The sequence below is a fragment of the Anopheles darlingi genome, chromosome X (assembly GCF_943734745.1).
Source record: "Anopheles darlingi chromosome X, idAnoDarlMG_H_01, whole genome shotgun sequence".
In the NCBI taxonomy this organism is placed as follows: Eukaryota; Metazoa; Arthropoda; class Insecta; order Diptera; family Culicidae; genus Anopheles; species Anopheles darlingi.
The window spans coordinates 8792940-8809716 of NC_064873.1; the positions used below are offsets into that span (position 1 = coordinate 8792940).

Below are 16777 nucleotides of genomic sequence, written 5' to 3' on the forward strand. Positions count from 1 at the left end.
TAGTTCGATTATCGGCGCGCACACACACTCGGTCGCCGCCGTTGGCATCATTTGTCTCGATGGTGCAAGCGCGAATAGTGCTGATGCAAGCGCAAAGTATCCGAAACCTCCCTTCCCCTTCCCATCGAATGGGAACTCGTGCTGCTGGACACCGCAGCGTACGCAGACGACCCTTGCGATCGCGATCGATTGCGATGGACGATGCGCTTGGCATGCGCTTGCGGCACACGGTACGATACATCTCTACATACATACACTATCTGCGTGCTGGATCCCCGCCCTGGTGCCTGGATCCATATGCTACCACCACAACGGCAGCAGCAGCCTCTTCTACGCTTCCTCTTCTTTTTCCTTCTGATTATCCTTTCCACCCTTTTTCGCTAACGCTTGTTCGTTTTCGTTGTGGAAAATGATTGTGGTTGTGGTGATTGGGGAGATGTGGGGTTTTTGCCTCTGCATCACTCTGGGAATGTCATGATCAACACGATGGTGCATTAGCTGATCTCTACCGTCCTGCTGCTACTGCTGCTGATCGGATTGGGTTGCACGCGGCATACAGCGACACAAATCATTCCCTTCCCCGCTTTTGTGCGCACCCGGGGCACCTCCATCCCCCTCCTCCACCACCCCTTTGAAATCTGGAGTGACACGAAACAAAACAAAACGAAAGAAAGAATTATAATGAGCCACCGCTGCCAGCACTGCCGTTTTCTCTCTCTCTCTCTCTCTTCTCTCTCTCTCACACAAGCAGCAACAGCACCAATATGCCGGTTGGCCAAATTTGACGAACAATCACACACACACACACACACGGGCGCGCGGGCGCGCGCACACATAATTAAAAGGGGTACAACAGGGCGCCTCCATCACTAAGAACAGAGAAAACAAAAAAAAATGGCCGCAAAGGCCGAAAGAACCATCAAAGGACTCGGCGGGCGCTGCTAGTTCTCTGCGCTCCCACCCACCCTCCCACCCACCCTGGCCACCCCCAGGTTGCCCGCCGTTTTCGGCTTCGTGCGCCCAAAGTGTGCGTGTGTGTGGGGGGGAGGTGGCTGTGTGCATCTTAACCACCACATGGTGGATGGGTGGGCATGAAATCGGGGGGAGGGGGGACGCAAAACCACAATTCTTTCTTTCAACCTTCTTTGGCTGCCATTTGCCAGCTGGCGGCGTTCGCGGTACGTTTGCCAGTAGGGATGTGGTGTGCCACCCCCACCCCTTCCATCCCCTTTCTCACTCCATCCCGTGCGCTTTCTCTGCACTCATTTTTCCGCACCGTCGTCGTTGCTGCTGCTGCTGAATGGTGCAGGCCATCATTATTGTCACTGCGCCCGGGGGAGAGGGGGAGGGGGTGCAGGACTGCAGGACTGCAGGAGCAGCAGCAGAAAACCTAGCCGCACACACCGCCGACCGCCCTTTTGGCGTGGTGCATGTGTGTGTGTGTGTGTGCTGTGTAAATTCAAAGCATCCCCGAGCATTGCACCACGCCACGCGGAGTTTCAAGGGCAAGCGGGGTTACCGGGGTGGGAAGGGGAGGAGATGCGGGACTGGAGGCTGCTTCCGGAAGGATCTTCTCCTCTGCTACTTTTTTTTTCGTTCTTTCTTCCGTTCCTTCTCGAAGGCCTCGGCGTCGACTACACTAACGACACTCCACAACGCTTTGGTATCCCCATCAGCAGCTCGTTCGTTTGCTCGCGTCCCCATTGTCTTTCTCATGATGAAGCGCACACACACACACACACACACACACACACACACACACACACACACACACACACACACACTCACAGGGAAGGTGCCCCCGGGGGGGGGGGGGGGGGGGGATGTGTAATGAGGCCTCGGTTTCACCCTCGCTACTCCTGCGCCATCGACCACCCTCCCCCTTAATTGTTTGCCAAGGTGACTACGGGTCATCGCGCCACACAGATACCAACCGAAACGTGGATAATGTGCGTCGTCGACGACCTCATCTCTCTCCCACTCTCTCTCTCTCTCTCTCTCTCTCTCCCTCTCTCTCTCTCTCTCTCTCTCTCTCTCATTTTTCTATTTTTTTTTGTCTTTTTATCTCTAGAAATCCTAGTAGTAGTGCCGCAGCTCCAATGTGTGTGTGTGTGTGTGTGTGTGTGTGTGTGTGTGTGTGTGTGTGTGTGTGTGTGTGTGTGTGTTTGGCAGGCGGTGATGCAAACACTGATCAATGATCATCTCAAGGCCATACCTTCTAGGGAGGCCGGCCGGATTTTCCGGGGGTGAGGTGGAGGTGGGGGCGGGGGTGATTGCCCGGAGCATTAGCAAACCGCACACCCAGCAGCACTCCGCCCCACCCAAGCCTTCCTGGCCTGGCCTGTCTTTCGACTGTTAATGCCTGCTCCCTGGAGGCAGAAACAGAACTCGCGCCCGCCTTACCCTTCTCCTGCCGCACACACACACACACACAGGCACACAGACACACACACACATCCCCCGAAAGGGGGGAAGGAGGTCACGAAATGTTATTAAATTCCATTGGAAATTTATGCACACAACGTGACATCAACCCCACCACCCCGGCCATCCCCCTCGAATCGCATATAATTTTGTAAAGAATGATGTCGAGTGGAGCAGCGCACCCCCTTTCCCCTTATCCAACGAGGTATGTTTGTGTGTTTGTGTGTGAGAAAGGAATCTACCGCTACGCTACGAACTACGGCTGGTACAGGTGTTGACAGCACAATTCGCTCAGAACCTCAGCTACCTCGAGTCGAGCGCCTCACATTCGAAGTGAATCGCTACAGTGTGGGACCGGCGGAAGACGAAGGGGGGGGGGGGAGACAGTGCCTTTAAGAGGGTAAAAAACAGAGGGTGACACTCTCAGAGTGTGAGAGAGAGAGAGCGAAAGAGATGAAGGCACAAATTAGCAGATCGGGATCCGGAAAGAAGAAGAGAAAGGTGAGGTTATTGGTGAGTCCAAATTCAGTCAAGCCACGCCAGCCTTTCTCTCTCTGGATCCGCGCGCACTTGTGTGTGTGTGTGTGCACGCGACATCGCGTTTGTCATATCCGTACAGTTCATGTGACACCACCCCCACCAACCCACCCACCGGCATCCACCAGCATCCGAACCCGAAAAGGAAAGAACGAACGAATGAATGGACGAAACCCGAGGTTGTCTTTCCCTCGTAAGGGGGATGAAAACGAGTGAAGGGGGTGAGGGGGGGGGGTGGGAGGTCGATAACTAACGCGCGCCACCTCGCGCGCACTCCATACAGCCGACTTACCAGACTTATACACCCATGGAGTAGTGGTAGTGCGGCGTACGGCGGCGAGAGGGTGGCATCCGGAAAGCAAATTATTATTAAAGAAGAATCCCGGAAATGGCACGCACCAGCAGCATCCCCCCCCCCTCCGATCCCTTGTGTGTGTGTGTCACTCGTTCGCGCACATCTAATTGAATGTCCTTGCCAGAAAAGGGGGTTGCGCCGTACGGGGAGGAGAGAGAGAAAGACGACAGGCAGCAAATAAAGTAAGGGTAGTAACGTTTACTATAACTTGTGTTATTAAAAGCGTCAACGAGGAAGCACCGTTTTTAATTAAGCCTTTCGGGGGAGGGTGCGCCCAGGAAGGGGGTAGGGGAGGTTGGAGCGCGTTATGTCGTCATTTGAGGGATTTAAGGGACGGAAACAGAAGGGTGTTCCTTCCCCCACCCCTCCACCCCTTAAGGAAAGGGAGAAGACAATCACCGACAATGGACTGCAGACTTCGCAGACTGCGTTTTCGGAGGTGCATAAATCATGCACGCACCCGGATCCCGGACGATTCCCGGACCACCTCCCTACACCATGCACCCCCCTCTCCCCCACTGCTTGGGACTAACTTGCTTGATTTACAGCAACTAATAGCAAAGACCACCACAAAGAGATGACACAGCGGCATACACCGCACGCCGGGGTTCCCGGGGCCACTCATCGATGCCGATTACCGTCCGATGACAAACGATTTAATTGTCGCGCGTCATTTCGTCCGGGCGTCCGGGCGTCAGGCGTCAGGGCGTCTCGCTTCATTAAACCCTCCACCCCTCACCGTCTCAAACGCTCAGCAAATGCTGTAGCTGTACGGCGGAAGTGCTGCTTTACCGAACGAAGAAGACACGCTCGGAACCGGGCTACGTGGGCGCTACCGTTTGGACGCCTGTTTGGTATGCTCAGGTATGCCAGCACAGCGCAACCCCCATCAAGCCAGCCAGCCAGCCAGCCAGTCATCATCATCATCATCCGTGGCACGTTCTGACATGAATTCCTCACGTGCGGGACGTGCACGACCACGAGTACGGTATGGCCATGGCCATGACAAATTCCTCTACCTACCCCCTTCCCCTTTCGCCTCCCCTGGCTCGTATTTTCTCGTGCTCGACCAGCAGTAGCAGAGAGCAGTAGCGGCCCAGCCAGCCAGCCAGCCAGCCAGCCAGCCAGGTACGAACGCGCGCGGCCGGCGTCCAATATCCGGACGGCGGAAACGAGCAATCGGCAGAGCATTTAAATTGCCCCAGTTCGGGGTTCGATCTTTCTCTCCTTCACCCCCATCCCCCACCCATGGGGGTGTCCATCACATGCGTCACCTGACGCTCCCCGGGCTCCTCCCCGGAGTCCCCCGGACTCTTGCTGACTTCCGATCCATCGACTGTAAGCATCCGATAAACATCACCCACCCCAACCCCTACCAACCTTCCATCCCCCTCCTAGACATAGGGAATGAGAGTTGCCCTTTTTTTGCGGGTGGTCCACCGGTTTCGCCTCGTTTCCTTTTTGGATCCTTTCGGCGAGAGGGCCCGAGCCCGAATGACCGTCGCTGATCAGCGGCAATCGAGCGGAAACGAAACGACATCGACGCAGATTGATAAACAAACGGACGGGGATAGAAGCAGCAGCAGCACCAATCCTATTATACGGCTTGCCAGTTTAGTAACTGCGGAAGGGGGGGCGGGGCAAGAAGAACGGAGAACAAAGAAGATGAAGAAAAAGAAAGAAGAACGAAGCAGACTGCTGTCTCTGGCTTAGTACGCTCAGGCGTAAGGCGAAAGAAGGGCTCTCTGGCAACACTCTCTCTCTCTCTCTCTGGGTTCGGGAAAAAGTTTTTTGCTGAAATTAAATTCTTCACGGATGATTTGCTCCCCCCTCGGCCTCGCCCGTTCGTCTACTCCTACCTCTCCTGGTTGAGTCCATTTGTGGCGCGATCCCGCCCCCACCCCTAAGACGGTTTCTCGGCGGTCCAGCGGTCCGGCGGTCCGATCGTTTCATTAATTCCAACTAAGCTGGGTCTGTTGTGTTTACGGCTTTAACTTGTAAGAGTGGGGCCTTGTAAGGGTAGTAATGAGAAGGGGTCTGAGGGTAGGGGGATGGAGGGCTGGGGGTGGTTGGTAGCAAGGACACACGCATGGACAATGGCCATCACCAGTCGGTCGCTATCAACACATTTGTGTCGAACCTTCCGTACCGTACCGTCTCGCCATCCCCCCCCCCCCCCCTCGTTTCATCCCCCCCCCCCCCCCCCCCGGGTTGTTAGGCTGTAGGCATTGGCAGCACGCACACACCCCTCTCACGTCGCTCTATTTTACGCACACAAACCGACACACACACACACTAAGCTTAATGTGCTTTTAAGGATATTGTGTTCACTAGCTGGCCGCCTCCGTCCCTAGCCCCTGGCCCCTGTCACTCCGGCGGCGCTTGAACTGTCTCGATATGACAGCCAAAGGAATGGGGGGGGGGGGGGGGGTTGCCGTACCAGTGGCCCAGTGGTGTACCACCACACTCATCACCTCACTCTTCTACCCACGCTCTCCCGCAACTCGGAATGGGCCACTGTAAATGGCGCTGACGTTTAATAGGAAGCCACGTTAATAGCGGGGAGAGAGGGAGGGAGGAGGGATGTGTTTTATCCCTCCCAGAAAGGATATTGACAGTTGCCTCAGATGACACATTCCTTTGCATAATGATGTGCCGACAGCTACTGTGACAGAAAAATAGATAGAGACGGCGTGCGAAAGAGAAAGAGAGAGAGAGAAAGAGAGAGAGAGAGAGAGAGAGAGAGAGAGAGAGAGAGAGAGAGAGCGATTCGCTCAGGCCAAACGCGCGCGTCATCATCACCAAACCATCAACATCGGCGTCTCGGATGGTTTGGGTTTGGGGAGGGATGGAGGAAGGGAGGGAGAGAGGGAGGGTTTTCAGCAGTAGGAAAGTTGGTAACCAGCCGGACGTTGGATATTAATTAAACCAAAATGCACGGAATGCGCGTGAAGAATGTGCGCGAGCGCGAAGGTAGGTCGCTCCTTGGTCCCCTCATCCCTCAACCCAACCCCCCCACCCTACATCCTCCGTATCAAGCGCGAAACCCCCCCCCCCCCCCGGTTTGCCTGCCCTTGCGCGTTGACAAGTGGCGCGCAACTGACTCGGTCTGATGGATCGGCGCTCGGTCATCGCATCCCTCTCCGCGAGGAGGGGGATGGTGCCGGGGGATGGTTACCTGACACCCTAACCCTGCCAAAGTAATTTCACCTTTTTCAACCCCCTACTCCCCTCTTTCGGTGCGTGCTGCGACGCCCCCCCGGGGAATCGGATTCACCCCCAAACAAACGCCCACCTCACCCCCGCACCGGCTGGCTAGCGGCACGGTTCTAGCACCAATCATCTAGCGGGTCGAGTTCACCACCACGCTTCATATGCGTATTCCAGGGGGTGGGGAGAGGAGGGCGGGTGGATGGGTGGGTGGGGTGAAGGGGAGGGCCGCCATGTGCCATTTGGCTGGTCGAGAACGAGAGCAGGAAAAAACGTAAAACGGATGCTCGAAGGATATTAGGTTATTTCCGGCCGAACTGCCAAACTTACTTGCTGACTGGCTGGCTGGCTGGCTGGCTGGCTGGCCGGAGCGTATCTAGAGGGCACATTCGAGAGCATCAAAAACGGTCCCGGAGTCTCTCTGTGGGAGGGAAATTGGGAAGGGGGTTGGGGGAGACCGGGGGTGCAAACGAATGGTGGCGACGAATTTCGGGGTTGCTGGCAATCCGGATTCGGTTCCAATTTGGAAAATCGTTCGCCTGCCATCGCTCGTTCGTTCGCATATGGAGGAAGGCGACGCACGTAACAAGCCGCGAATGTCTTGTGTGCAAAGGCAAAGGAATTGATGGTGTGGAAGGGTGGAAGTGAGGGGGAGGGGGAGGGGGAGGGGTGGATAGTCAAAAGTTATGCAACCATCGTTTCCGCATCTTCCCTTTTCTCTCTCTCTCTCTCGTTCACACACACACACACACACACACCCAGCCACTAGCGGGAATAGAAACAATGTGAACAACCAACCTATTTTTAAGGGAGGTTTTTTGGGGAGGGGACAGAGTAGGGTAGGTAAGGGAGGCTGCCGTTGTGTTCCGCTGACGTGCATAAAATACGGAACAAAACCCCCTTCCCCCCTCCTCTCCCTAGGCGCACTTTGAACCCCTTTGGGGGTTTCCGAATTATTTTATTTCCTCCGCCGCCTGGCGTGGTGGTGGTCCATCCACGCCATTGCCACGCCATTGCGCACTGATGCGGCGGCCACTCGAAGGATGCGGCCCCGTCGCCGCCGCCGCCACATTCGCCGGGTGTCATGCTGCGTCCGGTGCAAAGCGGTTATTAACGAGATTTATGCTAAATAAGTGCATTACCGCTCTGCTGCTGCTGCTGTTGCTGCTGCTGTTGCTGCTGCTGTTAGTTGGCCAACCAACCGATCGCAGACGAAACCGTTTAATGAGGCGCTGGCACGGCAACCCCTCACTGTCTTGTGTTTTGCGGCGTGCCAACAACGTTCGTATGGAAATCTGGTGCTGCGCAAGAGAGAGAGAGATTAGCGGGGAACAAGGTAGATAGAGTGGCTAGTGTCTATAATTCAAAAACGCCGCGTTTACACGCGACCTGTCAACGAGGAATGCGGACCGCAACGAGGTGCTTGAGCGGAATTTCAAAAAAAAAATCGGGTTCGAGACGTGCCCGCAAGAGAGAGCGAGAGAAATTGTGTGTGTGTGAAGTTAGTAGCACTGTCACCACCACTCGAACTGCTGTGACAGACAGACGCCGAAAGGTAAACAAAGTAAAGGCTACTCCCGCGTCAGAGTGTTTCGACAGTAGCGGAAAACTTTTCCTTACGATATCACAAAAAACGGTCATATCCATAAGATTGATTCTACACTGGTCAAAATCTTTTGATGCAGCGTCAAAAGTTTGACTTTTCGTCAAAAGGTACATTGTTTATGTATAGACCTTTTGACGAAACTTTTGACGCCGCATCAAAAGTTTTTGACCAGTGTAGAATCAATCTTAAACAGAAAGAAAAACGAGTTTCATGTTCTGCTCCTTTTTTCGTGGACTCTCCGACGTGTCATGTACAGCTCCAGTAAACTCCAAACGCACAGCAAGCGCATCCTGGACGGTGAGCTTTGTAAACACAAACCAAGCGCGCTTTCCCAGCTTTTCCGGCGGGCCATAAGCTTGTTTTTCCGGCTACTTTTGTTCCGGAGCAGGGAAAAAGTTTCAGGACAAGAAAAAAGCGTTGGCGGGGCTTTTCCGAAGCTGCGTAAAAGCCCCGCAAAAATGGTGGAGAAGGCGCTTCAAACTAGGACACCGTTCCGTATCCGTTGGCAACGGTGGCGCGCTACCTGCGCTGGAAGAGAAAAACAACGGAACGCGGACGTTTGTTTGGTTTTAGTGTACCGAGAGGGAGAGAGAGTGTCGCTGGTCAGTGTGGCGCCGGCTAGTGGCAATGGCGATGAACCGGAAGGACACACGGAAGAGCAGCAGCAGCAGCCGCCGAGTTCCGTTGGTGCATCGAGCGGTAAGTGACCCAAGCCGGCGACCCAAGCGAGTCCCAATCCATCCATTCATCCCTCCGCCACTCCGAACAGGGATGGGTTACGGTGGAACGGGACCTGGCCACACTGGACATGCTCCATACCGTCCCGGGGCGGCTGTACGAGCGGGTGAAGCGTCTGATCGAGCTGCCACCGTACGATGAGATAGGTTGCTTTCCGGTCGACCCCCAGCACCACCACCGACCACCACCAGCGAGCGACGAGAAACACAAGAAGGACGAGAAGCGCGAGAAGCGAACCGACCAGGGATCAGAAGAAGAGGAAGAAGAAGAAGAAGAGGAGGAGGAGGATGAGCAAGAAGAGGGCGACGAAGCTGGTGGTGGTGGGTTGATCGAGCCAACGGTGGAACCCCGGACGGTAGGCAGACAGGGGGTAGGGGTACCGGGTAGCGGGCAGGCGGCCGCAGCTGGTAGCAACTGGATGGAGCAGTTCCTGCGCCGCACCAGCAACGAGAGGATCCGGTGGCAGACCAAGTACTACTGCACCGACCGGAAGCTGCTCGATAAGCCACTGTTCCAGCAGATCGAGGAGCTGATCGATCTCGGGGCGCAGGATTTCTCCGAGTGGCTGAACGGACTGGGGGCGGAGAAATCCAACATCACCAAGGACATCATCAAGCAGCTATTTTCGATCGAGATCGAGGAGGAGATCGCCCGGGCGATACGGGTTGAGACGCGCGAGGTGCGCGCCATCCCGACCGAGGCCGCCCGCCACTGGCATCTCGATCACGTAACGAACGCACAACACCACGACCCCCTTCATAATTAATAACAGCTTCTCTCTCCCCCTGCAGATGGCACTGGAGCGACGGATCACGCAGGTGATGCGAGCGGACCAGCGGGCGGCCCGCCGCACCCGCGAAAGGCACGTCGCGTTCGGGCGCACCCTGCCCCGGGAGCTGCGTACCGGGGCGCCAGACCGGGATGCTGCCATCACTGGCGGTACCGGTACCGGTGACGGCAGCATCCTGCTACCGGACTTCCCGGACGATCTGCGCACGCTGAAGGCCCTGTTCAAGGATATCCGCCATCTGCGCTCCGTTCGCTACCTCATCGAGCATCTGGCGGACCGGACCGACATCCAGCGGCCCCGGTACCTCGTCGAGCAGGGTCTGTTCCGGGCGCATCAGCAACGCCAGCAACGGCAGCAACGGCAGCACCCCTCCGGTCACGGTCCAGGGCCGGTCGGCCAGACCGGTCAACCACCGTTCTATCGGCTCGTCCTCTCCAACCGGATGCTGCTCGATAGCGTCAAGCGTCACTAATCGGCTGGTTCCGCTTTTAAGGGCATTCTCGCTGCACAACGCACATACACACACACACACACGCATGCATGCATGGTTGCGTGGCGTGATAAGAAGCGGTGGCTCAGCTCTGAAGCCCACCTGAGCGTCTTATCGTCCGGCTTCCGCGCGGCTCATCCTCAGCCAGGCATACTCTCTCTCTCTCCTCTTCGCTCCGGATCCAGGTCGGACCGCACCGTAGACGCCGGCTGCCGCCGGCCTTGCCGGCTGCAGATAACGTTTTTGATCGCCCCAAAACGCATCCTCGCTGCGGTCTGTGGTGCGCCTTTCAAGCGCCACGAGGACGGGACGGGATGGGACGGGGGCTTAACACGGGGGAGGTTGGGCGGATTAAGAAGACAAAGCGAGTAGCGAAATCATGCTCTGGGGTTTTCGGCGAAGCAGCACGGGCACGGGCACCGGTGGTGTTTAGCGATACCGAGCGGCATACAGACGCTCGCGGAAATACCAACTAATCCCGGCACACACACACACATCACATGAGAGAGGGTGGTCCGCTGTCCGCACGTGATCGACCACCGTCATCATCGGCCGATGGCTGGGTGCGTCACCAGCCGCCTCGAGCCACCCCCCGAACCGGGACAAAGCCCCTAAACTAATCTCCTGCTCTTTCCCCCGCACTCTCACTCTCACACGCACACACACACAGGCGCACACGCGCACACGCTAGAGCTATTATTGGTGGTTTATTCCAAATATAAACAGAAACCACAAACCTAAACCTAAACCTAAAATGCTGAGTTACCTCTAGGCGGATAATACTTTCTTCTTCTTTGCCAGACGGCCGTCGGCCGCTGGTAGTGAGGCGGGGAGGGGGGCTGGGGCTGGGGCTGAGCACCTGGTGTCAATGGGCATGTTCGCCCGGTTCGTACGAATGGCGCCAGATGTCCACCAGGCAGACGGATGAGTGAAACCGGTAGAACATGATGAGTGGTAGCGAGAGGTGGTTCAGGATCGACCACAGCACATCCCCGTAGTACTCGTACCTGTACCGGAAGTGGGGGAAAGAAGTTAGATTATAAACAACCAGCCTGCGGGGGGGGGAGGAGGTCACAGGTCACCCTTACCGCTCATCGCCAATGTCACCGGTTTTGACGGCAAACGTGTAGTAGATCCAGAGCGACACGTTCGCGATGGTCATGAAGGTGACCAGCTCCTTGCCCGGTTTCTGCTGCTGCAGCTCGGCCGTGTTCGAGCAGCGGCGCAGCGCGTCACAGATCCACGGTGTCTGGATCAGCACCTGGACGACCTGCGTGAACACGATGAACCCGTTCAGGATCGAACCGTTCTCGAACGCCGGTATCATGCTGAACAACGTCTCGGAGAAGAACGCCGGTATCGCGATGAACAGCAGCACATCGTCGAGCCGCGAGATCGGATGCGGATTGATGTCGAGCCGGGCCGTCTGGTAGTAGGCGGCGAGCGTCGCTAATATCATGATGCCCAGTACGGTCACCTCGAAGATACCGTCCAGCAGGATACCCGTGTCCCGGTAGTCGCTACGGCGAAGAACGAGAGTTAAAATGTGTGTGTGCGTGTGAGAGACGTTACAGAGACGTTGTACACGGGATAGACTTACTCGTCGCGGGACGCGATGTGGAAGAGTATGATGACGACGATGGTGGCGACGATGAGCAGCAGTCCGGCGAACAGACCACGGCTAGCGTGCTGACAGTCACCGTACACGATGAGCCGCGATTTGACCTGGGCCTCGTGATCGAGCGTATCGTCACAGTGGTCGCTGTGCTCGCTGCGTCCATCGAACCCATCGACCACGCTACCACCGCCCACCTTCGACACATGATCACCGTGCACGCTGCCGCCGTGCCCACCATGCCCACCATGGCCCCGGTGTCCCTTGACCGTGATCTTTTTCGGGCATTTGCTGATGTTAGCGTAAATCATGTAGAGCAGCCCCACGATCAGAATGTTAAACTCGATCACGAACGGGTAGAGGTAGGGCGAGAAGGAAGCCAACACCTGGTTCAGCTCCTCCGGCCCCGGACAGTCGATGGGCGACAGGACGGGTGCGGATCGGTTCCACGGTGCATCGATCGCCGCCACCGTGGCAGCAGCAGCTTCGGGACCGTTGCCGGCGTAATCGTCGTAGTACGACTGCTTGATCCGGATCGCGACCACCGTTTCGCGCACGATCGTCAGCACCCAGAAGGCGAGCGCGGTCCCGATGGCGTGCATGATACCGAACCGGGCCAACCCACGGTACCGGTTGATCACGATGTTGGCGTACTTCCAGAAGAAGAATATCAGAAAGAGACAGTAGAAAAGAAACAGCACCTCCATGGCGATGGTCGTGTTCGACGCACACTGGGCCCACTTCCCGTCCCGGCTGTTCATCAGGATGCCCTGGTACGAGAGCAGCAGCACCGAGTGGATCAGCAGCCCGAAGCAGAACCAGGTAGCGCCGAGCTTCAGGTAGATGATCTCACCGTGCCGCCCCGTTACGAAGCAATAATCGTGCGGGATCGGTTTCAGTGGCTCGAGCGGTGTCTCCAGCGGGCGCGGTACGCCGATCGGCTGATCACCGGTGGCCAGTTCCAGGCCACCGTTGGCCGTGACCAGCGTTGCCATCGAGCGCAGCTGCAGCTGCTCGTTGTACAGCTCACGGCGCCGATTGAGCTCCTCGACGGCGCGCTGCGCTCGCCGCACGTACAGCCGGATGTCGACGTAGAGAAAGACAAAGTAGACGATACCGGTCGACACCATGTAGAGGGCAAACACCTCGGCCAGCGGGTAGCGCGCATTGTTCTCCACCGCGTCGGTGATGAACGCGATCAAACCGAACACGATCAGAAACAGGGCGTAGCTGATGCCGGTCACACCGGCTAGGTAGCGGCGCGTGTGCTTCGATTTTTCCTCCACCGTCGACGGTGGCAGTGTGTGGTGGTTTGCGGAGTCCTCCGATTGGTGCGTTACGGCCGTACCGGCCAGCGACGGTTGGTACGAGACGGCTCGGATGATCGGTGGCGGTGGTACCCGGTGGTTGTTGGTGGCCGAGTACACCGAGACGGGCCGCTTTTGATAGGAGCTCGGTGTTGATGGTGGTTGCAGATGATGTTGTTGCAGTTGTTGCGAATCGTAGCCCAACTCTTCGCCGCCGCCTCCGAAGCTCGGTACCGTCAGTGTTACCGTCACGGGCGGTGTTGTTGTGTTCTGCGGAAGCGGACAAAGCGAACAAAGTGAACGAAAGAACGAGATGAGTTGGCGAGAAGATGAGCTGAGAATCGCAGCAGATGATGATGAGTGAGATGAGTTACGAGTTCTCACAATCGGTTACAAAAACAATCAAACCGTCGCCGCAACTGCCGTCGCAGCAGCGCACAACAAAAACAAAGCACCATGACCATTACTGTCTCGGTCGTTCACTGAACCGTGCCGCTATCCGGGCATGCAAAGCAAGCAAGCAAGCAAGCAAGGCGATTTTGCGTTTCGTTTGAGTGAATACCGGTGCCCAAACACACACGTGCACGAGACTGTTCTGTCTCTGCGAACCCTTCCATGGTGGGACCTTATCGAAGGGTTAATTGGTGGTTGGTGTGGATACCCCGGTCGGAGGGGGGCTGTATAACCCACCGTCACCACACCACCAAGCGAGCACCAACCAACCAACCAACCAACCAACGAAGCGAGCGAGCGAGCGACAACACAGGATGAAACAGTTCATTAGAGACCGAGCGCCGGAAAAACTCACTGGAGCGCAAGTTATCATCGTCGTTTTTCCGCTATTCCGCACATCCCTTTCTCTTCCTAGTTTCACCGATTGGCCAGCCAGCGAGCCAGCCAACGAGCCCCGGAGTGCGGTACTGGCCCGGCCACTGCCTTACAGTGTCAATCATCTGTTAAATTGCGCAGCCATGAGGCAGGAGCGCACACCAGGCTTTGGTAGGGGGGCAGGGGGACCGTTCCGTGAAAAGAGGGACACACACATCGGCCCGGAAGGTACACACACCCACCCACCCTTGGCACTCTTTGATAACTGAAGCACAGCTAATCCGGCACCCGGCTGTTAGCTACATAGTTAGGTGGTTCTGGGGCCGAAAAACGGGGGGGGGGGGGGGTGTAGAGAACGTGAACGGGGACCACAAGACCACACAAACACCATGGGTTCACACACACGCACACACAAGCGGGCGCGCGCTCAGCACTGGCGCAGCACGGTCGTGCCTTCACATATGCTTTCATCTGGTTCCCGGTAATACCACCGGAGGAGGACCCGCCCGCCGCCTACGTACCTGAGCCGGTGTGGTGTCGGTGCCGACCGTCGACGGTGTCGGTGCCATCGCCATCGTTTGCGGGGTTTGCCGTAAAATGACGGAATCCTCACGCCGTACCGCCTCAACTTCGTTCGGTGCCGCCTGGGACATGATTGAACGGAATGGAAGCAGGCAGCTCGTAGCAGCAGCAGCAGCAGCAGCACCCGACGTCTCCAACGCCGCAACGTCAAATGCAGCCTGCTCGCACCTGGACGATGCGCCTGGACGGCCCGGAACAGCCCGTTCAAAATGCTGCTGCTGCTGCTGCTGCTGCTACTGCTGCTGCTACTACTACTTCTGTGGAAGCGTAAGGGCGCCGCTGGCGGGCCGCAACCACCGCGACGACGATGACGCCGTCAACAACAACAACAAAAACAGTAGCTGGCGGAGGCGGCGGTGAGGCAGTGTTCGGTACCTCCGGCCGAAAATCCCTGTTTTCCACCCCCACCCCCCACACCGATAAGACTCGTGAGTCGTGACCGCGTCGTGCGTTGCGTGCATCTCGCGCGCGACCGCCACCAGTAGTTGACGGCTAGCAGCCCCGCTGGCGATGGCTGTTGATAGCGGGGCTGTATCGATGAAATCACGGTCTCCGGCAGCTCCTCCCTCACTACTGTCCGCACTCACCCCGTCATTGACAGCGGGGCTTACCGGGGGGCTTAAGATAGCGCCCCCTCCCCCCACCCCCCTCCCTCGCTGCTGTCCCTCGCTTCCATGGGGCGAAGCAACGGAAACGCATGCCCTAAGCTCGATTAAACTTAATTTATTTGCTGACGCCGTGGCGATGTTGTGATAGGGGGGGAAAGGGGAAAGCGGAGTGGGAGGGGGTGCTCTCTCCCCCCTCTTGCTCTTGCCTTTCCCAGCAAGCGGAAAAGGAAGGGAGTATTGGTTAACGCGAAGGAAAGGGAGCGACGAGAAGCGCATGAAACGCCCAAAACGAAACGGAAACCGAAAGCTTCGAGAAAGGGATGAGGGGTGGAGGGAGGCTCCCTTGGTTGCTCCTCCTTTGCCTAATGACCCCACTAGAGGCCACTCGAATCGGCTCGAATCGCTCGCTAATTGATTGGTGATCAATAAATTACTTCCATCAGCTATAATCCTCCCAGCAGCAGCAGCTCGACTCACCCTAAGGGGTGCGAGGGAGGGGGTGTGGGCTGGTTGAGGTTGACGTAGTTAATTTGCGCCGTGCTGGGGCGGCTGGCTTGGCCACAGCTACTTATATGGGATCTGCGGCGCCTGACCTCACCATGATCCCGGTCTGTGTCCGTGTGTCCGTGTGTTTGAAGATTAAGGGATGATCCCGATTCAAATCCTCGTCTTATCGTCGGCGCGGGTGGGACTAAAGAGATGCACAGGCGAGCTCTGTCTGTCAGGCCCAAGGTTTCTGGACATTCCACTGAACAGCTTAGCACAGTAGCCACCCAAAAACCAACAACGCAGATCGTCGATGACGCGCGCACACGCGCACGTTGACGCAATTCCAAACGGATTAATAACGCATACATACTTCCGGGTGTGTGTGTTTGTTAGTCTGTTCTAGCGAAACAATACATGCGTATAGTTGTTTGCTTAAAGCAGAGCAGAGAGCAGAGAGAGAGAAAGAGAAAGAGAAAGAGAGAGAGAGAGAAAGGGCCGCTGTTGCACAGACAATCTGCACATCGATCGCTGGTCCTTCGGTTCCAGCCGGTCCAGGAGGTTCCCCGGAGGTGAGGACAACTGTCGTCAACTGTCACTCTCGCCCTTTTTTCCTACCGCTGCTGGGATAATCGCTCGCCATCGGTGTAGCGCTTTAATGACATTCCTGGCATTGGCGCCGCTACAACAGCTACAAACAACAACAACAACAACAACAATAGCAACAAACATCCCGGGTGCCATGTTTGAGTAGTGCACCCCAGTGCGATGAAGGGGGGGGGGGGGGGTGGAAAAGGGGCGAACGGGAAGGTAGAGGTAAATTGCTTCACTCTGCACCAACCAACCAACCAACCCAGCCAACCAATCACCCCAGGAACGGAATAAAGGGAACGAACGAAACCGAACGCCCTGGATGATGAATTTTCCTTCACCTTTCTCTCCTCGCTCCTCGTAGCGCTCCTCGTAGCACTCCAGCAGCTGAGGTATATGGCCTCAATTCGCTGTTGTTGTTGCTTCTGCTGCTGCCGGTGCTGCTGCTGCTGGCTTGGATCTCGTAATTAGTTGTTGCTAAAAAGCAAAAATCGATCAGGCCAGAGCCAGGCGCAGAGGCAGACGAACGACACAACATAAACGATGAAAGGGACACCGAGCGAGCAAGTAGTAGGACGAGCTAGGATAGGTTCGCCAGAGGAGCGTACGA

At 56.7% G+C, this 16777-nt stretch overlaps 2 protein-coding genes across 2 annotated transcripts; one reads left to right on the forward strand and one right to left on the reverse strand.

The window, feature by feature from the left end:
- The first annotated feature begins 8759 nt into the window (after positions 1-8759).
- LOC125959070 (uncharacterized) lies at positions 8760-10132 on the forward strand. Its single transcript, XM_049691848.1, has 3 exons — positions 8760-8831; positions 8902-9597; positions 9662-10132. Exons 1-3 carry the CDS (start codon positions 8760-8762, stop codon positions 10130-10132), a joined length of 1239 nt encoding a protein of 412 aa, XP_049547805.1.
- Positions 10133-10998: 866 nt separating this feature from the next.
- LOC125957131 (proton channel OtopLc-like) lies at positions 10999-14553 on the reverse strand. The gene is made up of 4 exons (XM_049689615.1): positions 14422-14553; positions 11751-13342; positions 11239-11670; positions 10999-11157 (listed from the first exon to the last, which is right to left on the reverse strand). The coding sequence occupies exons 1-4, from the start codon at positions 14551-14553 to the stop codon at positions 11016-11018; spliced, it is 2298 nt and encodes a 765-aa protein (XP_049545572.1). The 3' UTR covers positions 10999-11015.
- Between the last annotated feature and the right edge of the window lie 2224 nt (positions 14554-16777).